Source organism: Leptodactylus fuscus, chromosome 1 (assembly GCF_031893055.1).
Source record: "Leptodactylus fuscus isolate aLepFus1 chromosome 1, aLepFus1.hap2, whole genome shotgun sequence".
Taxonomy (NCBI): domain Eukaryota; kingdom Metazoa; phylum Chordata; class Amphibia; order Anura; family Leptodactylidae; genus Leptodactylus; species Leptodactylus fuscus.
The window spans coordinates 114,956,841-114,984,214 of NC_134265.1; the positions used below are offsets into that span (position 1 = coordinate 114,956,841).

General features: G+C 38.8%; 1 protein-coding gene across 1 annotated transcript; it reads left to right on the forward strand.

Moving 5' to 3' along the window:
• Positions 1-10,904: 10,904 nt before the first annotated feature.
• LOC142193739 (protein DGCR6-like) lies at positions 10,905-26,299 on the forward strand. Its single transcript, XM_075262743.1, has 5 exons — positions 10,905-11,035; positions 13,716-13,876; positions 16,504-16,604; positions 19,400-19,540; positions 25,548-26,299. Exons 1-5 carry the CDS (start codon positions 10,926-10,928, stop codon positions 25,629-25,631), a joined length of 597 nt encoding a protein of 198 aa, XP_075118844.1. The 5' UTR covers positions 10,905-10,925; the 3' UTR covers positions 25,632-26,299.
• The last annotated feature ends 1,075 nt before the right edge of the window (positions 26,300-27,374 follow it).

A 27,374-nucleotide genomic window follows, 5' to 3' on the forward strand; every position in this document is an offset into this window, starting at 1 on the left:
TAAACCTACCTATAGTAACTACAGAATACATTCAGATTATAAACCTACCTATAGTAACTACAGAATACATTCAGATTATAAACCTACCTATAGTAACTACAGAATACATTCAGATTATAAACCTACCTATAGTAACTACAGAATATACCCAGACCATATACCTACCTATAGTAACTACAGAATACAGCCAGACCGTGAACCTACCTATAGTAACTACAGAATACACCCAGATCATGAACCTACCTATAGTAACTACAGAATACAGCCAGACCGTGAACCTACCTATAGTAACTACAGAATACATCCAGATTATAAACCTACCTATAGTAACTACAGAATACATTCAGATTATAAACCTACCTATAGTAACTACAGAATACATCCAGATTATAAACCTATCTATAGTAACTACAGAATATACCCAGACCATGAACCTACCTATAGTAACTACAGAATACAGCCAGACCGTGAACCTACCTATAGTAACTACAGAATACACCCAGATCATGAACCTACCTATAGTAACTACAGAATACAGCCAGACCGTGAACCTACCTATAGTAACTACAGAATACACCCAGATCATGAACCTACCTATAGTAACTACAGAATACAGCCAGACCATGAACCTACTTATAGTAACTACAGAATACAGCCAGACCGTGAACCTACCTATAGTAACTACAGAATACACCCAGATCATGAACCTACCTATAGTAACTACAGAATACAGCCAGACCATGAACCTACCTATAGTAACTACAGAATACAGCCAGACCGTGAACCTACCTATAGTAACTACAGAATACAGCTAGACCGTGAACCTACCTATAGTAACTACAGAATACATCCAGATTATAAACCTACCTATAGTAACTACAGAATACAGCCAGACCGTGAACCTACCTATAGTAACTACAGAATACATCCAGATTATGAACCTACCTATAGTAACTACAGAATACAGCCAGACCATGAACCTACCTATAATAACTACAGAATACATCCAGATTATAAACCTACCTATAGTAACTACAGAATACATCCAGATTATAAACCTACCTATAGTAACTACAGAATACATCCAGATTATGAACCTACCTATAGTAACTACAGAATACATCCAGATTATAAACCTACCTATAGTAACTACAGAATACATCCAGATTATAAACCTACCTATAGTAACTACAGAATATACCCAGACCATATACCTACCTATAGTAACTACAGAATACAGCCAGACCGTGAACCTACCTATAGTAACTACAGAATACAGCCAGACCGTGAACCTACCTATAGTAACTACAGAATACATCCAGATTATAAACCTACCTATAGTAACTACAGAATACATTCAGATTATAAACCTACCTATAGTAACTACAGAATACATCCAGATTATAAACCTATCTATAGTAACTACAGAATATACCCAGACCATGAACCTACCTATAGTAACTACAGAATACAGCCAGACCGTGAACCTACCTATAGTAACTACAGAATACACCCAGATCATGAACCTACCTATAGTAACTACAGAATACAGCCAGACCGTGAACCTACCTATAGTAACTACAGAATACACCCAGATCATGAACCTACCTATAGTAACTACAGAATACAGCCAGACCATGAACCTACCTATAGTAACTACAGAATACAGCCAGACCGTGAACCTACCTATAGTAACTACAGAATACAGCCAGACCGTGAACCTACCTATAGTAACTACAGAATACATCCAGATTATAAACCTACCTATAGTAACTACAGAATACAGCCAGACCGTGAACCTACCTATAGTAACTACAGAATACATCCAGATTATAAACCTATCTATAGTAACTACAGAATACACCCAGATCATGAACCTACCTATAGTAACTACAGAATACAGCCAGACCGTGAACCTACCTATAGTAACTACAGAATACACCCAGATCATGAACCTACCTATAGTAACTACAGAATACAGCCAGACCGTGACCCTACCTATAGTAACTACAGAATACATCCAGATTATAAACCTACCTATAGTAACTACAGAATACATTCAGATTATAAACCTACCTATAGTAACTACAGAATATACCCAGACCATGAACCTACCTATAGTAACTACAGAATACATCCAGATTATAAACCTACCTTTAGTAACTACAGAATATACCCAGACCATGAACCTACCTATAGTAACTACAGAATACACCCAGATCATGAACCTACCTATAGTAACTACAGAATACAGCCAGACCGTGAACCTACCTATAGTAACTACAGAATACCCCCAGATCATGAACCTACCTATAGTAACTACAGAATACACCCAGATCATGAACCTACCTATAGTAACTACAGAATACAGCCAGACCGTGAACCTACCTATAGTAACTACAGAATACATCCAGATTATAAACCTACCTATAGTAACTACAGAATACATTCAGATTATAAACCTACCTATAGTAACTACAGAATACATCCAGATTATAAACCTATCTATAGTAACTACAGAATATACCCAGACCATGAACCTACCTATAGTAACTACAGAATATACCCAGACCATGAACCTACCTATAGTAACTACAGAATACAGCCAGACCGTTAAACTACCTATAGTAACTACAGAATACACCCAGATCATGAACCTACCTATAGTAACTACAGAATACAGCCAGACCGTGAACCTACCTATAGTAACTACAGAATACATTCAGACCATAAATTTACCTATAGTAACTACAGAATACAGCCAGACCATGAACCTACCTATAGTAACTACAGAATACATCCAGATTATAAACCTACCTATAGTAACTACAGAATACATCCAGATTATAAACCTACCTATAGTAACTACAGAATACATCCAGATTATAAACCTACCTATAGTAACTACAGAATATACCCAGACCATATACCTACCTATAGTAACTACAGAATACAGCCAGACCGTGAACCTACCTATAGTAACTACAGAATACATTCAGACCATGAACCTACCTATAGTAACTACAGAATACATCTAGATTATGAACCTACCTATAGTAACTACAGAATACATCCAGATTATAAACCTACCTATAGTAACTACAGAATACATCCAGATTATAAACCTACCTATAGTAACTACAGAATACATCCAGATTATAAACCTACCTATAGTAACTACAGAATATACCCAGACCATATACCTACCTATAGTAACTACAGAATACAGCCAGACCGTGAACCTACCTATAGTAACTACAGAATACACCCAGATCATGAACCTACCTATAGTAACTACAGAATACAGCCAGACCGTGAACCTACCTATAGTAACTACAGAATACATCCAGATTATAAACCTACCTATAGTAACTACAGAATACATTCAGATTATAAACCTACCTATAGTAACTACAGAATACATCTAGATTATAAACCTATCTATAGTAACTACAGAATATACCCAGACCATGAACCTACCTATAGTAACTACAGAATACAGCCAGACCGTGAACCTACCTATAGTAACTACAGAATACACCCAGATCATGAACCTACCTATAGTAACTACAGAATACAGCCAGACCGTGAACCTACCTATAGTAACTACAGAATACACCCAGATCATGAACCTACCTATAGTAACTACAGAATACATTCAGATTATAAACCTACCTATAGTAACTACAGAATACAGCCAGACTGTGAACCTAACTATAGTAACTACAGAATACATCCAGATTATAAACCTACCTATAGTAACTACAGAATACAGCCAGACCGTGAACCTACCTATAGTAACTACAGAATACATCCAGATTATAAACCTATCTATAGTAACTACAGAATACACCCAGATCATGAACCTACCTATAGTAACTACAGAATACAGCCAGACCGTGAACCTACCTATAGTAACTACAGAATACACCCAGATTATGAACCTACCTATAGTAACTACAGAATACAGCCAGACCGTGAAACTACCTATAGTAACTACAGAATACATCCAGATTATAAACCTACCTATAGTAACTACAGAATACATTCAGATTATAAACCTACCTATAGTAACTACAGAATATACCCAGACCATGAACCTACCTATAGTAACTACAGAATACATCCAGATTATAAACCTACCTATAGTAACTACAGAATACATCCAGATTATAAACCTACCTATAGTAACTACAGAATATACCCAGACCATGAACCTACCTATAGTAACTACAGAATACACCCAGACCATGAACCTACCTATAGTAACTACAGAATACAGCCAGACCGTGAACCTACCTATAGTAACTACAGAATACCCCCAGATCATGAACCTACCTATAGTAACTACAGAATACATCCAGATTATAAACCTACCTATATTAACTACAGAATACATTCAGATTATAAACCTACCTATAGTAACTACAGAATACATCCAGATTATAAACCTACCTATAGTAACTACAGAATACATTCAGATTATAAACCTACCTATAGTAACTACAGAATATACCCAGACCATGAACCTACCTATAGTAACTACAGAATACATTCAGATTATAAACCTACCTATAGTAACTACAGAATACATCCAGATTATAAACCTATCTATAGTAACTACAGAATATACCCAGACCATGAACCTACCTATAGTAACTACAGAATACAGCCAGACCGTGAACCTACCTATAGTAACTACAGAATACACCCAGATCATGAACCTACCTATAGTAACTACAGAATACAGCCAGACCGTGAACCTACCTATAGTAACTACAGAATACACCCAGATCATGAACCTACCTATAGTAACTACAGAATACAGCCAGACCATGAACCTACCTATAGTAACTACAGAATACAGCCAGACCGTGAACCTACCTATAGTAACTACAGAATACAGCCAGACCGTGAACCTACCTATAGTAACTACAGAATACAGCCAGACCGTGAACCTACCTATAGTAACTACAGAATACATCCAGATTATAAACCTACCTATAGTAACTACAGAATACAGCCAGACCGTGAACCTACCTATAGTAACTACAGAATACATCCAGATTATAAACCTATCTATAGTAACTACAGAATACACCCAGATCATGAACCTACCTATAGTAACTACAGAATACAGCCAGACCGTGAACCTACCTATAGTAACTACAGAATACACCCAGATCATGAACCTACCTATAGTAACTACAGAATACAGCCAGACCGTGACCCTACCTATAGTAACTACAGAATACATCCAGATTATAAACCTACCTATAGTAACTACAGAATACATTCAGATTATAAACCTACCTATAGTAACTACAGAATATACCCAGACCATGAACCTACCTATAGTAACTACAGAATACATCCAGATTATAAACCTACCTTTAGTAACTACAGAATATACCCAGACCATGAACCTACCTATAGTAACTACAGAATACACCCAGATCATGAACCTACCTATAGTAACTACAGAATACAGCCAGACCGTGAACCTACCTATAGTAACTACAGAATACCCCCAGATCATGAACCTACCTATAGTAACTACAGAATACACCCAGATCATGAACCTACCTATAGTAACTACAGAATACAGCCAGACCGTGAACCTACCTATAGTAACTACAGAATACATCCAGATTATAAACCTACCTATAGTAACTACAGAATACATTCAGATTATAAACCTACCTATAGTAACTACAGAATACATCCAGATTATAAACCTATCTATAGTAACTACAGAATATACCCAGACCATGAACCTACCTATAGTAACTACAGAATATACCCAGACCATGAACCTACCTATAGTAACTACAGAATACAGCCAGACCGTTAAACTACCTATAGTAACTACAGAATACACCCAGATCATGAACCTACCTATAGTAACTACAGAATACAGCCAGACCGTGAACCTACCTATAGTAACTACAGAATACATTCAGACCATAAATTTACCTATAGTAACTACAGAATACAGCCAGACCATGAACCTACCTATAGTAACTACAGAATACATCCAGATTATAAACCTACCTATAGTAACTACAGAATACATCCAGATTATAAACCTACCTATAGTAACTACAGAATACATCCAGATTATAAACCTACCTATAGTAACTACAGAATATACCCAGACCATATACCTACCTATAGTAACTACAGAATACAGCCAGACCGTGAACCTACCTATAGTAACTACAGAATACATTCAGACCATGAACCTACCTATAGTAACTACAGAATACATCCAGATTATGAACCTACCTATAGTAACTACAGAATACATCCAGATTATAAACCTACCTATAGTAACTACAGAATACATCCAGATTATAAACCTACCTATAGTAACTACAGAATACATCCAGATTATAAACCTACCTATAGTAACTACAGAATATACCCAGACCATATACCTACCTATAGTAACTACAGAATACAGCCAGACCGTGAACCTACCTATAGTAACTACAGAATACACCCAGATCATGAACCTACCTATAGTAACTACAGAATACAGCCAGACCGTGAACCTACCTATAGTAACTACAGAATACATCCAGATTATAAACCTACCTATAGTAACTACAGAATACATTCAGATTATAAACCTACCTATAGTAACTACAGAATACATCCAGATTATAAACCTATCTATAGTAACTACAGAATATACCCAGACCATGAACCTACCTATAGTAACTACAGAATACAGCCAGACCGTGAACCTACCTATAGTAACTACAGAATACACCCAGATCATGAACCTACCTATAGTAACTACAGAATACAGCCAGACCGTGAACGTACCTATAGTAACTACAGAATACACCCAGATCATGAACCTACCTATAGTAACTACAGAATACATTCAGATTATAAACCTACCTATAGTAACTACAGAATACAGCCAGACTGTGAACCTAACTATAGTAACTACAGAATACATCCAGATTATAAACCTACCTATAGTAACTACAGAATACAGCCAGACCGTGAACCTACCTATAGTAACTACAGAATACATCCAGATTATAAACCTATCTATAGTAACTACAGAATACACCCAGATCATGAACCTACCTATAGTAACTACAGAATACAGCCAGACCGTGAACCTACCTATAGTAACTACAGAATACACCCAGATTATGAACCTACCTATAGTAACTACAGAATACCGCCAGACCGTGAAACTACCTATAGTAACTACAGAATACATCCAGATTATAAACCTACCTATAGTAACTACAGAATACATTCAGATTATAAACCTACCTATAGTAACTACAGAATATACCCAGACCATGAACCTACCTATAGTAACTACAGAATACATCCAGATTATAAACCTACCTATAGTAACTACAGAATACATCCAGATTATAAACCTACCTATAGTAACTACAGAATATACCCAGACCATGAACCTACCTATAGTAACTACAGAATACACCCAGACCATGAACCTACCTATAGTAACTACAGAATACAGCCAGACCGTGAACCTACCTATAGTAACTACAGAATACCCCCAGATCATGAACCTACCTATAGTAACTACAGAATACATCCAGATTATAAACCTACCTATATTAACTACAGAATACATTCAGATTATAAACCTACCTATAGTAACTACAGAATACATCCAGATTATAAACCTACCTATAGTAACTACAGAATACATTCAGATTATAAACCTACCTATAGTAACTACAGAATATACCCAGACCATGAACCTACCTATAGTAACTACAGAATACATCCAGATTATAAACCTACCTATAGTAACTACAGAATACATTCAGATTATAAACCTACCTATAGTAACTACAGAATATACCCAGACCATGAACCTACCTATAGTAACTACAGAATACATCCAGATTATAAACCTACCTATAGTAACTACAGAATATACCCAGACCATGAACCTACCTATAGTAACTACAGAATACACCCAGATCATGAACCTACCTATAGTAACTACAGAATACAGCCAGACCGTGAACCTACCTATAGTAACTACAGAATACCCCCAGATCATGAACCTACCTATAGTAACTACAGAATACACCCAGATCATGAACCTACCTATAGTAACTACAGAATACAGCCAGACCGTGAACCTACCTATAGTAACTACAGAATACATCCAGATTATAAACCTACCTATAGTAACTACAGAATACATTCAGATTATAAACCTACCTATAGTAACTACAGAATACATCCAGATTATAAACCTACCTATAGTAACTACAGAATACATCCAGATTATAAACCTATCTATAGTAACTACAGAATATACCCAGACCATGAACCTACCTATAGTAACTACAGAATATACCCAGACCATGAACCTACCTATAGTAACTACAGAATACAGCCAGACCGTTAAACTACCTATAGTAACTACAGAATACACCCAGATCATGAACCTACCTATAGTAACTACAGAATACAGCCAGACCGTGAACCTACCTATAGTAACTACAGAATACATTCAGACCATAAATTTACCTATAGTAACTACAGAATACAGCCAGACCATGAACCTACCTATAGTAACTACAGAATACATCCAGATTATAAACCTACCTATAGTAACTACAGAATACATCCAGATTATAAACCTACCTATAGTAACTACAGAATACATCCAGATTATAAACCTACCTATAGTAACTACAGAATATACCCAGACCATATACCTACCTATAGTAACTACAGAATACAGCCAGACCGTGAACCTACCTATAGTAACTACAGAATACACCCAGATCATGAACCTACCTATAGTAACTACAGAATACAGCCAGACCGTGAACCTACCTATAGTAACTACAGAATACATCCAGATTATAAACCTACCTATAGTAACTACAGAATACATTCAGATTATAAACCTACCTATAGTAACTACAGAATACATCCAGATTATAAACCTATCTATAGTAACTACAGAATATACCCAGACCATGAACCTACCTATAGTAACTACAGAATACAGCCAGACCGTGAACCTACCTATAGTAACTACAGAATACACCCAGATCATGAACCTACCTATAGTAACTACAGAATACAGCCAGACCGTGAACCTACCTATAGTAACTACAGAATACACCCAGATCATGAACCTACCTATAGTAACTACAGAATACATTCAGATTATAAACCTACCTATAGTAACTACAGAATACAGCCAGACTGTGAACCTAACTATAGTAACTACAGAATACATCCAGATTATAAACCTACCTATAGTAACTACAGAATACAGCCAGACCGTGAACCTACCTATAGTAACTACAGAATACATCCAGATTATAAACCTATCTATAGTAACTACAGAATACACCCAGATCATGAACCTACGTATAGTAACTACAGAATACAGCCAGACCGTGAACCTACCTATAGTAACTACAGAATACACCCAGATTATGAACCTACCTATAGTAACTACAGAATACAGCCAGACCGTGAAACTACCTATAGTAACTACAGAATACATCCAGATTATAAACCTACCTATAGTAACTACAGAATACATTCAGATTATAAACCTACCTATAGTAACTACAGAATATACCCAGACCATGAACCTACCTATAGTAACTACAGAATACATCCAGATTATAAACCTACCTATAGTAACTACAGAATACATCCAGATTATAAACCTACCTATAGTAACTACAGAATATACCCAGACCATGAACCTACCTATAGTAACTACAGAATACACCCAGACCATGAACCTACCTATAGTAACTACAGAATACAGCCAGACCGTGAACCTACCTATAGTAACTACAGAATACCCCCAGATCATGAACCTACCTATAGTAACTACAGAATACATCCAGATTATAAACCTACCTATATTAACTACAGAATACATTCAGATTATAAACCTACCTATAGTAACTACAGAATACATCCAGATTATAAACCTACCTATAGTAACTACAGAATACATTCAGATTATAAACCTACCTATAGTAACTACAGAATACATTCAGATTATAAACCTACCTATAGTAACTACAGAATACAGCCAGACTATGAACCTACCTATAGTAACTACAGAATACAGCTAGACCGTGAACCTACCTATAGTAACTACAGAATACATCCAGATTATAAACCTACCTATAGTAACTACAGAATATACCCAGACCATGAACCTACCTATAGTAACTATAAACTGATAAATCAGGTGCACAGCTATATGTCAGAGTTTAGCTCTATGTCAGTTATGAATTGCCATATATTACCATTATCACTTCCAACAAGAAAGTGGCGCGAGTTATAATAAACACATCAGGCCGAGGCATCACTGCCCTGTTATGACCATATTCGCACGACGTCTCAGAACTGGTGTGATGCAAATTATATCTACACATGGCACTCATAAAATATATATATATATATATATATATATATATATATATATATATATATATATATATAAATTATCAGTGCCATACATGAATATGTCCAGTAATGGGTTTTTCCTCTATTCCTATTGACAACCACATATGTGTTATGTGCATGTGTGTGTGTGTGTGTATATATATATATATATATATATATATATATATATATATAATGTGTCCCTCTTGGCCAGTTATGTCTGGCGGCAGCTCCTGTAAGCACAGAGCTGCCTACATTGGGGTTGTTCCTAGCAGGTCCTCTCCCTCTCTCCCTCCAGCAACTCCAATCAGTCATCTCACTAGTGAACCGCCTAGAACAGAGAGGAGGACCTACCCGGAGCAACTCCATTCTAGTCTCAACCGTCACGTGACTGCTGCAGTGTATCACATGATCAGCTCTGAGCCCTCACATGATCTGAACGTCATCCTGTCGCCTTCTGTAGTGTTGCCGCCATGGCCGGCTACCTGGGGATGTATGAGGAGCCGAGCGATATAACGCAGCAGCAGGAGCGTCACTATCATCTCCTGTCCGAGCTGCAGAGTCTCGTCAAAGATTTGCCAAGGTACTAACATGGCCTCCAGCTGGTGTGCAGTGTCTGTACGTGTGAGGACATTGTTCTGTGATGGTTTACAGGACTGCCACCATGTCATGGGAAGTGTTTACCCTCTGCTACCTCCCCTTACCTCATGAAGTCAGACAGCCCAGTCAGGCACTCACACCCCGTGCTATCCACTATAATGAATGGGGATTCTAGGATCAGTGTCAATAGGGGCTAATAAGGGGAGGAAGGGGAAGATTTCTTTTGTGAATAGTCCCTTAGAAAGGAATGTTTACACCTATAAGTTTCTGTAGTGCCAGCATATTCCATAGCGCTGTCCTCACTCACACCAATCCTTTCTTTTCCATACCTAAGACACCCAATAGGGTGAATCTGCTCAGTTGCCAGTGATCGTAGCAGTATGTCACAAGAGTCATAGTTTTTGTAAGTAACATAGTAACACTGTTTTCTGAACCAAATTCTATTGTTTGGGTGCAGTTACTGCCATCTAAAACGTTTGTCCCACAACCATAATATGTTCCTTCTCTGTAGAATAGGTGATCAATGCCTGATCTTTTGGGGTTATTCTGCTTGAAACCCCTATGACCACAAAACCAGGGGTCCTGTGCCCCCCCCTCCTCCTGCTTATATTAAAACTACTGGAAAGTCCTTCTTTAGCTACGACTGATGGGATAGCTCACTGCCTCTATAAAGGGCATTATTTTACAAACAGAGCTGTTGTTACTGAAGCTCCAAAATATATGCAAGTAATTGCTGAGGTGAACACCTGTATCTATATGAAATGGGGTGCTGCAGTCTTATACTCATCGGCATTGACGTCATCAGAAATTCTGGCAAATTAAAGACTGCAAGCAAAATAGCATTTATCCTTCGTATGGTTCCAAAAAGATAGATTGCATGTTTTGAGAAAAAGATTTCTATATGTGGCTCTTGGTTAGGCTATGTTCACACTACAATACTGTTGTTAATGTCTGTTGCTGTCATCCATCATAGGACCGCATCAATGGATTAGCAGAGTTCAGCAGAATAATGAACACAAGTTCCATCGGTGTCCGTTCCTAACCACTCTGTCAATAACACAATACACAAGACTTTCTTCTGTCATGTTTGTTTACTTGTGTAACAGAAGATAAAATCCTGTATGCAGGATTTTTTCTTCCATCAAAAAAGAAAAAAAAAATAATGGAAGAAAGTTTCCGTTATGTTGTCTTACATTGTAATGAATGCAGATAGACACCCAACAGAAGGGGCTCCATCGCCATCTGTCATTTAATGTCAATGGGCATTAAATAACGGTACCCTTAGGGTAAGTTCACAAAGAGGGTGGTAAGGTGGATTTTGGCACCGAGAGTGACGCGGGGAGCCACGTCATTCTCGGATCAAAATCCGCCTGCCACGACTGTCGCAGCTTCCGACAGGCGCGGCATCCCCCTCCGGAGTAGGCTCAAAAGAATGGGCCCACCGGAGGTTGCTGCCGTGAGGCGGACTCCGCAGCTCAGCAAGCCGCAGAATCCGACTGAAGAAAGGTCAGCTCGCTTCTTTTTTCCGTGAGCGGCAACATGCTGCTAGCAGAAAAAAGAAGCCTGGCGGTCTCCTTAGACCACCATTGTGAGGGGGCGGATTATGATGTGGATTACGCACCATAATCCGCCCCCTCTATGCACGTGTGAACCAGCCCTTAGGTGTCATTTGTCGTGTATATGGGCCTAATAATTATCTTCTATAATTTGAAGGTTGCTTGCTTGTAGCTTATAATCAGCACTGCAGGGTAAAGAATTATGGGGGATAGAAAAATAACCTTTACCTCTTATTGGGCAAGATAATGGTTTTGGAAGAAATTGTCTATGTTTTAAATTGTAACTTAACTTTCATTCAACTTTTGATTTTCTGGCAATATTTGTGTCATTAATACATTTTGTAATGTACTTTACTAACAAATTTTCTTTCTGTGAAATCTACTGGTTGAGGCTGGTTGGTTTGTATTGGAAGCAGTTACATATAAATATCTTAATCTCAAGTGTGCTTTCAACTAGTGATATCTCTGGAAATAATACAAACATGGCCGGAATCAAAAGTTATTTCAGAGTTTAGCTATGCCTTAGAGTGATTGCTCATGTCTGCATTGTAATGTGGCCATACATAAATAGATCAGAACATTGGTGACCCCTGCAATTTCTGTGGGACCAGTCATCCATCTTATGTGTAAATGGGTGTCCAGACTCTCTCTCAATGGCAGATGGCTGGAGGAAAGCTGGATGAGCCATGTTGGATTTCACAAGAGAGTACCTTCTGCCAGAGTTGTATGGCTGAACATTAGAAGGAATAGCTCAAGCCACCGCATCTCAGAAGGGATTTTTTTTCCTCCTATTAAAAATGGTCACTGGTCAGGCAGCATGTGCATCACTCCATTTATTTCAGTGGGCGCATTACCAATCACTGTTGTTTGGCTATCTCCAACACTTCCATTGAAATTAAATCAGCGGAGGGGTTGGGGGATCGTCAGAGCCATCAGACCCCATCGATCTGAATTATACATAGCTTGCTCTGATAAGAAGACCCCTTTAATGCAAAGGTTTCAGAAAAAAAATTGCAATTATTTCCTTCCATGCCATCATTTCTGATATCTGTACTAGATCCTATAATGTCAAAATTGTCATGATTATTACTTGTCTTTTATTTTCAGCTCTTTTCAGCAGCGTTTGTCTTACACCACTCTCAGTGATTTGGCCCTGGCACTCATTGATGGCACCGTCTTCGAGATTGTTCAAGGCTTGTTGGAGATCCAGCATTTGACAGAAAAAAACCTCTATAACCAGCGTGTAAAGTTACATGCAGAACACAGAGGTAACTATAGATTACTAGTACTTCATTACGTTATTTTTCAGGTTGATGTTGTCACGGATGCATTAAGCTACCATTTACAGAGGATTTCATGTTTGTCAAATCTCTGATGTGTAAATCCTAACACACACACACAACAATGTAGGTAGAGATTTTCACTTTCTCAGAGGCCCTGAAGAAATACTGTTTATAAAGAGTCTGTTCTCATCCGTACATTTTACTGGAAATTAAAAGCAAATGGAATTGAATTTTCCAGCCACCCACGTGCTTGGTCTACAGCTCTGATGCATGTTAATAGCATTATTCCTCACAATTTCCATAATTCTACTTCCTGATATTGATTGGTGTAGTATCATCTTTGAGCACTATAGGAGATGCAGCATAGGTATTGTAGACACAGTAATATGTAAGTATAATGTGTATGTAGAAGGAAAAAAGGGAGATAGGCATTCTTCCTCTCTGCTCTAAATACTGTTAATATTAGGGGCCACAATGGAAAACTAGCCATAATGGTGTGATACAGCTCTTCTGATCATGGTCGCATACCATTTCCCTTGCAAGATTGCACATTGACACAAGAAAGGTATGTTCACTATACCAATGACCGTCCCTACAACAGCATATAAGTACTTTAGTTGGTGGTAGACTCCCTTTCATTTGGTATTTCCATTACTTTGACAGTTAGGGAAGTGTTAAAGTAGGGGTATTCCAAGCATTTATGGGCAGATCCATAATGTCCAAGGTCAGAATAACCCTTTAAAGTGAGTCTGCTACTAACAACAAATACTTTCTATCCTATCCACAGGTGATAGGATATAGTAAATGTAAGGGATCGTCAGTGATCACATGAACGGGGGTCGCTCTGAATCCTCTGTGTGAGTGGAGCAGCCCACATGCATAATTACTGCTCCATTCACTTCAATGACCCTGACAGTGATGGCCCAGCTCGTAACTTATAAGTTACACAGAAGTGCATTGAGTCTTCGTTGCATATAGCACTACAACTCTATTCACATTGGGAATGGGTGATTGTGTTCATTGGGTGGTTCACTGTTAGGAAGGCCAGCTATTGGAAAAGAATGCTTGTACAGGCATTTGTTTCCAACAATTGATTGCTGAGTCATCCCTTTCTAATAGGGCCTTAATCTCGTATCCTGTGGATATAATAGATAAGTGTTGTCAGTGTGATAACTCCTTTAAATCTGTTGTAGTTTTCAGAAAGAATTCTACTTATACATTTATTTGTCTATTTATCATATTTTGCTAGTTAAAGAGGAACTTTCACGTCCATGGGCACATGCGGTTTTATATACTGCTAGAAAGCTGTATATTTGTGCCCCGGGGCGAAGAGCTATTGATGCTGTTACTGATAGCTCTTTACTGTCAGAAGGGCGTTTCGAACAGACTGACTGGGAACGCCCCTCCTGACAAAACTGTGTGTAGCACTATACTGTGAGGGGGCGTTCCTTACCAAAAGAGGAAAGGCACTCCAGACCAGCCTCCTGGAGACCGGACCAAGCCCGCAGTATGCTAGAAGAAATTGCAACAATGTATATACGCAGTGTACTTGCGCTAGTGTAAAGCCTATGGCAAAAGGATGGCGCCATCCTTTTGCCATAGGCTTTACACTAGCGCGAGTACACTGCGTATATACATTGTTGCAATTTCTTCTAGCATACTGCGGGCTTGGTCCGGTCTCCAGGAGGCTGGTCTGGAGTGCCTTTCCTCTTTTGTTATTTACCGTACTAGCGGAGTACATTTACATCTAAAAAGAACAGAGTCTGATGAAGGTCCATGGGACCAAAAACGTTCACTTGACTTTACTAAAAAATTTGACACTGACAAACGTGAAGTTCCTCTTTATACTACAAGACGGGTTGGGACCCTTACTTCACTACTTGGAATCTACTGTATCCCTTTCTAAAAAAAAAACAAAAACGGTTTTCCTTACCGCCCAGCCATGACGATGAGCGGTGAGGAACGTCCCCTTTCACCTTACAGTACTCGTCTATAGACGAGTACTGGCAGCGTCATAGGTGGGCGGTAAGGAACGCCCTCTCAAAGTATAGCACTACACACAGCTCTGTCAGGAGGGGTATTCCCAGCTAGACTGTCAAGAAAGCCCTTCTGACAGTGAAGAGCTATCGGTAAATGCACTGATATCTCTTCTCCCTGGCCACATAATGAGAAAGCTGATAGTGTGCTAAATTCAGTGCCCTGTCGGCTTTCTAGCGTTATATAAAACCTCATGTGCCCAAGGACGTGAAAGGTCCTATTTAAAGAGAATAACTTGCAGATCAATTTGGGTGGGACAGCTCAGACCACACTAATATGGAGAACAGAGGAGCAGTGGTCCCTTCATTTCAATGGGAGTGCAGGAGATATCTGAAGTACAGTCCTTGGCTATCTCTCACACACCTGATCAGTGGTTAAACGTCCACTGATCTGCAAGTTATCCCCTATAACCACTTATTTATTATATCATTGTAACCACTTATAACACAATATTTTATACAAAGCCTTAGACATGCTTTGCTCTTTGTAATGTAAAATAATAATGTATAAGTCCATAATTGCCCAGACAAATGTTTTGTCTCTGTATCACAATGTGCATCTTTATATTTGCAAAGCGTTAAAACAGGATCTTCTGAAGAAGCATAAAGAGGCTCTGCAGTCATGTAAAGCTCACAATTTACCTGTCCTCCGATCCACCCAACAGAAGGAGCTAGAGGCAAGTACAATGCTAATGTTTGTGCATTGTTGGGACAAATTTCTTTACTGCTTTGTTTAGAGCTATTTTTATTTTATTTATTTTTACTTCACAAAGACGTTTGATTACAATAGATTTATGATAGATGTAATGTAATGTCTCCATGTGTATTCCAGCTGTCTACTAGATCTGTGAAAAATGTGAAAGATTGTTAGTAGACTGATAGGGATCCCTAATGAGTCAGTAAAGTGATTATTTAACTTAAGTAGACGTTTATTATTAATCTCACTGTTGGTCCAGTTATGAATTATCTTTATTCCAGGATGTATGTATATACCATATCCATACCATAACCTTTTATATCTTCTCAGGATGTTAGCACACCATCAGCTTTGCTATGTTATATGACTTTAGGGCACTTTGAGCTTTGCTGGTGTCTTCCCTCCTGTTGCAGAGAGATGAGTCCGCTGTCAGAGGGGCTGGCGTTTCAGCACAGCATCATCGCTGGGTAGTCAGGAAAGCCCTCCTGATGGTACAACTCTGTAGACTTGTACGATGAAATGGGGGCATTCCTTACTGCCCAAAGAGCAAATGATTGCATGTGCAATTAGCCCCAACACTGCTGCCTCTTTAAAAAAAGAAAAAAAAGTCATGAGGCAGCCACAGCAAAAAAATTTTTTTTTTTTTTGGTGGCGCTAGGGGGGAGGTAGCACTGTATAGTAACATACATGAGGTTGGATGAAGACATAGACCCTTCACGTCAGATCTATAACACTATAGTGTTGATCTAGAGGAAGGCAAAAAAGTTCAAGCAACTTGTTTTTACTAAAAATCAAAAACCCCTAATATTTTTTAGTTTTAAGAAAGACATTCAGGCTCTTTTTGAACTTGGACAAATGAGTTCACCATCACCACATCCTGTGATAGTGAGCTCCATAGCCTCGCTGCTCTTACAATAAAGAATCTATATCTATGTTGCTGATGAAATTTTCTTTCCTCTAGGTGTAGAGGATGTCCCCTTGTCACTGTCACTGGCCTAGGAGTAGAACGTTCTTTGTATTGTCCCTTCATGTATTTGTACATAGTTATTCGATCTCCCCTTAGCTGTTTTTTCTCTAAACTGAATAACCCCAAGTTTGGTAATAATGTTAGATAGTTTACCAAACCTGTCAAAATTGGTTCAACCAACACAAATCCAATGTGTATGGGCTGTTACAGTTCCAAGAAAACATGTTCCAGATTGTTTCATAATGTGGAATATAATAATTTGCTGAAACTTATATAGCAGGAGTGGGGTCTCGTCTTCTTCACTAGCACACAATTGTATCTTCAAATCCATGCACCCATTAATAAGCAGTTAGAAAAATGCACCAGACGGCACATGTATGCATTATCAGCAGTTTGTCATGCCTTGTATTACACCTAAGCCCATAGACCCAGGTATCACTGATAAGTAGCGATAGGACAACCACCGATTACATCTATGTGGCTTATCCTATGCAGATATCAAAAATAAATGGCCCATATGCCTGTATGGCACCCATGTTTTTTTATTTTGTTTTGGAGTTTTTTGTTTTGTTTTTTTCACTGACCCATTCCCTTCAACGAGTGAATTGGGTCTGTGAAAACTGTCCTGATATTCTGAGCCGTGAAAAAATAGAGCATGGTTTTTTTATTTTTTCATGGCTCACGAATGTTGCTCGGCTGGTTTACACAGTCGTGTTAATAAGGCATTACTTAACTGTTTCAAGAATATCTTATGTACATAGGCACAGCTAAAAATCTGCAGATGATGGCTCACGTTATTAGTTAGTGCATTAATGACACATTTTCTGGTTTTGTAGATTTGCTCTTTAATAGCATCCATTTCAGACCAGGTTTGAGAGATGGTTTTGAAGTAAAAGTTTCTAGTGCTTGACTGAATATCGAGTATTTAAGAGCGGATTGTCATTATCAGTCACACAACATTAGATTGATGATTATTATGGACGTGGGGCAAATGGTCTGCGTCATAGAAGGAGAAGCTGCTTTGTATTCAGAGCTGAACAGGACATAAAACTTGATGGAAATTCTAATGTTCTTAATGCCGCGTTTTCTTGTAAGCAGCAATTGCCTATAAAGAAGATTACAACATGTTGGGAAGGGCAGCTGTAATGTGACATGATAAGTGCTGCTGAACAGGCCTGCGTCCATAATCTGTTCATTTCACAGCTTAATCCAAATTAATTTGCAGTAAAATTACATCTTCACTGCTGTGTCCTGGAAGATGCATCACTTCCTCATTGGATACTGTAAATGCAGAAGTCTCAGCAAAGACACACCAAAGGCTTAGCATAGGAAAGACAGGTTTTATGACAATCGAGAGTTTTTATATATTTATAGTCTTACTACTATGTATTATTTATAAGCAGTCCCATGTAATATATAAGACTAAAGTGCAGTAATACTGAACATGTTACATGAAATGTCACCCATTAGATTCCTATTTTATGATGCAAACTGCTTCCCAAGAGGGTTCCTTCACAATAAGCCTATAACAAAATTTCTCCTTCTTGTGACGTGACGTAATGTCTTTTGGTGTTGCCAGCTAACACTTCTGCAATGTAGTACCTTGATGAGAAGATATAAGCTAGTGTTACCGCTTTTGTAATTTCTTCTACCATTTCTTTCTTCTTGGCGGTTCTCAGTGAGCTCTATGTAGTGAATAGTGCCAGGGGCAATGCCTTGTCATTGAGAGGTTTATCTGAATTCATTAGGTGTGGGGAAGTTTTTAACTTTGTGGTTTTTTGTTTGTTTTTTTTTTTAAATGCTTACAGGCTCTAGAGCAAAGAATCCGAGAAGAACAACGAATGATGGATGAAAAGATAGTACTAGAGTTAGACCAAAAAGTTGTAGACCAGCAAAGTACCTTAGAGAAAGCTGGTGTGTCGGGTTTCTATGTTACAACTAACCCCCAGGTGGGTGTTTAATTCTACATAATCCTTTGTGAATGTATGACTGAATGTGATTCATGATGATACAAGACACAATGGTAAAAAATAACATTTATGTTATAGTGTACGTTCTAGTTTGCTCAGTCCTTCCAAACAGTTTAGAGACTGACCGCCACAAATCTAATGTCATTTTGCTTTTTTACATATATATATTTTTTTTTTAGGGGGGGGGGAGTGGGGTTTATTATTATCACTTGGTACATATCGCAACTGAAAATGTTTAGAGATATTCCAGTTTTAAAATATTATATCAGATTGGTAGAATATACTATACTATCCTGATTTGTGGCGCAAACAAGCAATGAGACATCTGCGTCTCAGTGTAGGCGGCGTGATAACACCTCTGCGCTGAGACGCAGAGGTCTAAACCAGCGCAGGAGAGGGGCTGCTCTGGTTGTTTTCAAAGCGGACTCTAACCTGTGCTAGTTTAGAAAAAAAAAAAGATCTGATTGCCGCGGCTGCCGCCCCCTTGGGAGTTCCGCCTAAGCCCGCTGCCTCACCTCGCCTCATTAGAGGTGCGGCCCTGTCCGGCCATATACATACTATGAGCCGACATAGTCATGCTGTGTAATTTTAACTGATGGTCTGCTGAAAATATCAATATTTGGGGTGATTGTCTACTTTTTGGCAATCATCCGCCAACATTTGCAGACTCGCTACATGTGTGCCCTGGCTTTCAGATCCCATCAGTCAAGAAGTTATGGCACATTCTAGTGTTCTGTCCCAGTCCTATATTTAAAAGTTATACAAATCAAGTCCACCAAAAAATATAAAAATCTCATATTTATTAACTAGGCAGCGTTCACACTACCACCACTGTTTGCCCCAGGGTTTCCATCGTAAACCCCAGGGAAACTGGACAGGGGGCAGCTTGCCAGCGGTCAGCCATTCATTTGAATGGGTTTTTAAAGGTGACCACCGGTGTCTGTATGCGGCCTCTCCACCTGGAAACCATTTTTTTTTGGCCTGGACATTAAAAAAAAAAAAACGGATTCCAGGCGGAGAGGCCGCATACAGACACCGGCGGTCACCTTTAAAAACCCATTCAAATGAATGGTTGACTGCTGGCAAGTCGCCCTCTTTCCAGTATCCCCTGGGTTTATGACAGAAACCGAGGGGCAGACAGCGGCGGGAGTGTGAACGCTGCTTTACAAATCCTGGAGGCAAAGTGCGCATTGAGGTACTTATGCATCTGGTGGGTAATTGTAGGGTCACATTGCTTTTCATAATGCTCATTTCTCTTGCATTTTCATGAATATACACATGGCTTTGTTTGTAATCGCCTGTTTTGCTATTACGCACTATGCTATATATATTTAGGCTAATTTTCTTGCATAGCCATTTTGCAACCATGTTCCTGTATATGTTACATTGTTAAGCAGTGTCCACATTTTGCCACCTGTTCAAATTTACATGTAGTAGTTTCTTGAGTCACATGACTTCTTTCCCCCTATTTTGTATTTTCGTTTTTAGTTTTTATAATTAATAAATGAGATTTTTGTATTTTTTGTTGGACGATTTGTATTTCTAGCATATTTATACTTGTTCCACTACTGTGTTAGTTTGTTGATATTAGCCTATCTGCTAGTTTTCTATATATAAAAGGGGCTTAGTCTTTGTCCTGTACACAATAAAACAAAAAAAAAAAAGACTAGTTCTTAGGAACACATTAAGAATATTGTACTAAGAACTGAACCTCTGGTTGCTTGTACATTTGATATGTGTCTTGGTGTGAATAATTGATAGGTAAGTAAGAGATAAACCTCTGGTAGGATACGCAGGTTCCTGTTGTCTTTGATAAACTTCCAAGTTTACTATAATATTTAATCTAGTTCAACTACTGTTTGTTATATTACATTACTTATGATAAACCATATCAGATGTCATCTGCATTCAGTTTTTCATCTATGGCGGTGTCTTCTCGAAAATACATAGCATTTTTTTTTAACTAGCTAACACTCTTTTAGCTACTTTTTAAAATGCATCTACAAAGTTCCAAAAAAGAAAATATATTTCCCTTTCTTTGTTTTTTATTGATTTTAAGCTTATCTTCATGGTTTAAACTCAGTGAAAGTTAATATTTCTGTTGTATCCTTGTGGCTTATTTGTACACAACAGACATTATTGTAACTTAAAAAGGACCTTTCACAAGCTCCACCAACTCCAACTCTTTGCATCCTTTAAAGGGAACCTGCCCTCTTCTTCTCACTCTGGGGCTTCACTTTCTGCTCTAGGTAACCCTGGCAGGAGAAGACACGGCCCTAAAGCCCCTTTCAGCTATTTAGCATAAGAATAAAATGCTGATTTTCATGAAAGTGGAGCTGCAATGAAGAGTAAAAAAAAAAATATCTTTGGAAATTGTAGAAGCCATCCTGTAAGGTTCTGTCATTAGGTTTATGCTGATTTTCCTGCTGACAGACTTCCTTTAATTGGCTTTGCTACACTGATTCTGGCACAGTTGAAAATTTAGGTCTAGTCCTCAACATTCCCATGTGGTCATCTCTGATTCTAATTAGGTGCTGTACTGTCAGGTCCCTATTGGCTCCAGCCCACCTGACATTAGAGATCCTAATTTGCATATTGGATGTTGAAACTTACAGCACGTGTTTCTTAGCAATGGTATGGGCTGAAGAAAAAATCCAACTATACTTTTTCTTTTTTTAATGTAGATTGTGAGCCCCATATAGGGATCACAATGTACTTTTTTTTTCCTATCAGTATGTTAGGGAGAACATACAAACTCCTTGCAGATGTTGTTCCTGGCAGGCTTCGAACCTAGCACCCAAGCGCTGCAAGGCTGCAGTGCTAACCACTGTGCCACCATGTGTCCCCCAAAAAAATCCAACTATAATTGAACAGAGCAGAGCCTAGTAAAGGGGTTGTCCAGGACCTGAAGGTTATTGATACCGATGACCTATCCTGTGTCTGTATCAGATCAGGCGGCTATAACACCTGATTGGAATTGGGTCCAGTTATCTGCCCTAGTATTATCTATTATCTGTAAGAAGTGCAGGATATTTGGATATAAAGAATCCAAATATCTGGACTATAGGGTAGCTATTGTGGTTTACAGCCATGTCTTTTAACTTATTCATACACCTGAAGTTTGTATTAGTAGAGGGTTTATTTTACGGTTTTATTTTCTGCTAGGACTGCGCTGTGTTCCCTCTTCAGACTGTGATATTACATGACTCAATAAAGTGTCAGTGCTATGCTCAATATCTATTGAAGAGTCTTCAGAACTTTTACAAACTCTGCAGCCTCTTTAGGCGAAGGCCCCACGGGCCGTAATCACAGTGCTAAAGTGCTGTGGAAAGAACCGCGGCGTGAACGCACTGCGGTTCTTTCCACAGCGCTTTCAACAAAGTTTGCAGAGTTTTCCTCTGCGGACTTTCTTTTACAATTATATCTATGAGAAAGCCGCCAGCATTTCCGTAGATATAATTGACATGCTGCGATTTGCAAAGCCGCAACGGCTTTACAAATCGCAGTATGTCGGCACTGCGATTTCTTCCGCAAAGTGAGCATGGGATTCGCATGAATCCCATCCCCTTTGCTTGCACTGTAAAACTGCACGATTTTTCCCGCAGCGTCTCCGCTGTGGGCAAATTGCAGCGTTTACGTCCCATGGGGCCCCAGCCTTAAGGAGTTTTCATTTGAATGGGACTGAGCCACGATCAGGCCATGTAACCAATAAACATATTGTCAAATAGCCTATGAAGTGGTAGTAGTGCTCTGTTGCATAAAATAACTGATGCATCCTACTTGTTGGACCCCAATTGATTTTTAGGGGTAGTTCACACGTTGGGGGACGCACGGGTTTTGACACAGAGAGAGACGCGGCGAGCCACGTCTCTCTCTGGTCAAAACCCGCCTGGCCCCAAACCATCGCGGTCACGGCTTTCCCCTCCTATGTCGGCTCAAATGAATGAGCCGACACAGGAGGGTGCTTCCGCTAGGCGGAAGCCGCGGTCCAGCGCACCGCGGCTTCCGCCTGAAGAAAGGATATGTTGCTTCTTTTCTCCGTTAGCAGCAGCCCGCCGATAGCGGAAAAAAGAAGCCCGGCGGTCTGCATAGACCACCATTGTAAAGGGGCAGATTTTGAAGCGAAATCCGCTGTCAAAATCCGCCCCTTTGTTCACGTGTGAACGAGCCCTTAATTTATGATTTATCCTAAGTATAGGTCATGAATTAAAAAGTTCTGGAAACCCACTTTAACCCTGTAAACAACTTCTGACATTCTGATGTATGTATAGGATTCAGACTAAATTTTACAGCAGCCACCCGCCTGTGACTACACTATTTGTGGCTGTTAACTCGTTCCTTACTGGAGGTAGCGAACCATTGCTATTTACATATAAAAGTACATATATTGGGTATCCTTGTCTCTGAAAATACCCAAGCTATAAAAATATTTATCCCATAAGGTAGATGTTGTAGCAGGAAAAAAATATAAATCAAAATTCACAAATGGCTGTTTTTTTCTTCGCTTACTTCCTCCCAAAAAATTACAAAAATATAAAAAGGTTTTATGGTTGACTGTCATAATATACTGATGGAAATAGCATTTTTATTTTTTAAAGTTTTAATTTTTGTTTTTGTAAAGGTGTTAAAACATGAGAACAAACTCTATTTGTTATTGCCTTGATACCTGTAAGCACTTTTTCCCCCCAATGTTCTAGTACATTATACAGAATACTAATTGGTACCAAAATAAGCCCTTGTATGATTCATTGAATGGAAAAATAAAAAAGTTATGACTTCAAAGGTGATGAGCAAAAGACGAATAATCAAAAACGGACTATCACGTTTTTGAGAATCCTGCTTCTGAATTATACCTATAGAAACATTAGCGTTTTCCGTATGGGTATAACAGGTGCAGAAGATCCGCAGAGGAAAACTCTGAAGACTTTCGGGGAAAAAGCGCCATGGAAAAGCCTGTAAAAGTTTGGGCCCCCTCTTTCTCCTCCCAGAGGTATTTTATGAGGGGAGTTCCGTTGTCTGTTTTGCAGAAATAGACTCCATCATCAGCCATAGAGAGGGTTTATTGCTCGGTTACCCACAGTCTGAAACAAGGACAAGGAATATCAAGAAGTCTAACTTATCAGTATTGAATGGGATATAAGAAAACAAACAGCGTTTATCGATCTGATACCTGCTTCTTTGTCTTCTGACCCATAAAACTCCAAGTCCACGGTATCTAAGTAGGGATGCTGCCATGTTTCTTCTCAGCACAACTTTCTTCACTCTCATACATCTATGTATAACCAGAATTGTGGGAGGTCTAGTGACAAATTCATCAAATTAATATGATGAATCAAAAATTTTTGTGCCCTGCTGGAGCAGAGGATGGATCTATAGAAGCTTTACAAACCAGATTATCGCACCAGAGTCTTCTAGATGTCATTATCTTGATCAGATGCGTATAGCCAGCTTCAGTCACTTATTTCACAGTGTGTAGTTTCAAAGGCCTGTATATTGTAGTATGAATCATAGACTGGGAAATGTCACCATGTACAGCAAACTTTTCTGTGTATGGGATATCAGACCCATAGATTGTTAAAAGGAATATACCGCCAATGGTCTTGTGATTGCTAAGTTGGGTGCAGAAAAACTTCAGCATTTTGGATTTCCCTAAAATGTCTGATCCAGTATCTGCTCTATTGCCCTTGCTGTTTTTTCCTGCTCATACTCTAATTCACTTAGAGAATGTTACTTAGTGAATGTTACTCTTGTTGGCATTGTGTGACTTGTTCCTGCAAATAATAGCCTGCCTCCTGGCTATAATCCACTTATGTTGGGCGGACATCATAAGTTCTTATGATCTCATGACTCAAGTACAGAGCAGGACAAAGAATCAAATTGTGCATTAAGATTATGTGGTTCACAAAAATGAAGAATTACAAATGAATTGTGATCAATATTGTCAGGAAATGTAAATAACATTTGTGTTGTTTTTATGTTTTTCTAGGAGCTGACATTACAGATGAACTTACTGGAGCTGATTCTTAAATTACAGCAGAAGGAGTCTTCAACCAGCAAAACATATTCCTAGGTTCTTGAACGAGTTGGATAATATATTTTAATTTGGTCACAGAGGATCAGAGGGGTGGACACTATTCATGACCCTCTTTTGCTCTGACAAAACTGATGGAAATATTTACTTTGACAGCACTGCAAGTTATTCACTTATGTTTCACAGATTAAGGGGTGCAGCACACGACCGTGTTTCACCCGTGAAACTCTGTCTGTGCGATAGCCAAATTTACCGGCTTGAACTTCATTCAGGGACAGTATATTGCTGGGAAGCAGGGACTCCTAGCATTATAGATAACTAAGATGCTAGGAGTCCCGCTCCCAGCATGAAGTTCAAGCTGGTAAATCTGGCTATCACATGGACCGAGTTTCCCAGGTGAAACACGGTATGGCCTGCTTTCCTAAGGCTAGAGGTTTTGGAGAGTGATCTGAGGCTGAAGAACTTCTCTCCAAATTCCTACGCGTGAACCTACACTAAAAGGTTGTATAGGTCCAAAACTTTAGGCACAATCTAGGTTTTCAGAGGTTTTATTTTTTTCTCTTTTCTTTTCCCTTTGGCTATAGTCGAGAATTCATGTATTTTGAGCTGTGCAGCAGATCTTGTTCTAAGTTATTGTCTACTTTGCTGACTTCTAACGGGTTCTCTCTATGCATAATGTGAATTCTATGAATTTATATAACTGTAAATATTCATAATGACTATTTTGTTATCGTCTTCAACATTTTCTTTACATTATCTATATAACATTAAATCCTTTTTTTCTTCACTTGAAGTTTCCGCAGTACAGACAAATAAATGCATATATCTGTTTTCCATAGGCAAGTGGTTGTGTGCCACTTAGCAACTGCTATTTATTACATATACATATTGACATGTTTTTCAAGTAACATAAATTTTGTAATGCGTAAAGGACTGGGAAATCATGTATGCCAGTGATACAATGAGTGAAACTGCTGTGGATTAATGTTGCGAATTTGCTGACCGCTAATCCATAGTGATTTAGACTTCATGCATATGACTGTGTGTGCAGTCTGAGCCTCTATGGGTGTTGCATTTCATTATTTTAAGAGAGGGACCTATTAAGATCAATTGGAACGGAACATGGGAAGAGACTCAGATTGCACACTCATGAAGCCTTACAGTTGCAATAACTGACTTTTGCTGCAGTTTTTCAACATGTAGTATCAGAGTGGTTGTGTGTGAAGCCCAAGTCAGTTTTTCCATTCTTGCGGGGAAAAAAAACAGCTACATAATGTGGACAGACTTTATCCGTTCCACTCTATTGCAACTGTTTTTCAACACGTAGTATCAGAGCTGTTGCTGTGGTTTTCACACCTAGAATTGAGCCTCTTCCAATTCAAAGGTTAAAAGCTGTGGGGGGAATGAAGATAAATCTTTCGGGTGGTTTTTACCACGATGATCCCACCATCAGAATTAAAGAGGAGTTTTCATGTCCTCATCAGTGTGCAGTTGTATATGCCGCTAGAAAGCTGACAGCACGCTGTATCAGTCCACTGTTGGCTTTCCCAGTATGTGCCCTGGTGCTGGAGATATTAGTGCCGTCAATAAGCGTCATCTAGGGTGTATATCATCCATCCATCTTTCAAAGCCATAAAAAATGGATGAGTGGTCTGTTTTTTTATTTTTTTGTCCCCAAGGTTGGTTTGCATCTGTCGGGCTTCCAATTTCACAGGTCCCTCATAGACTGAGGTCTATTGAGGAGTCTGTGAAAACATACAAAAATGGGATATTCAAAAAAAC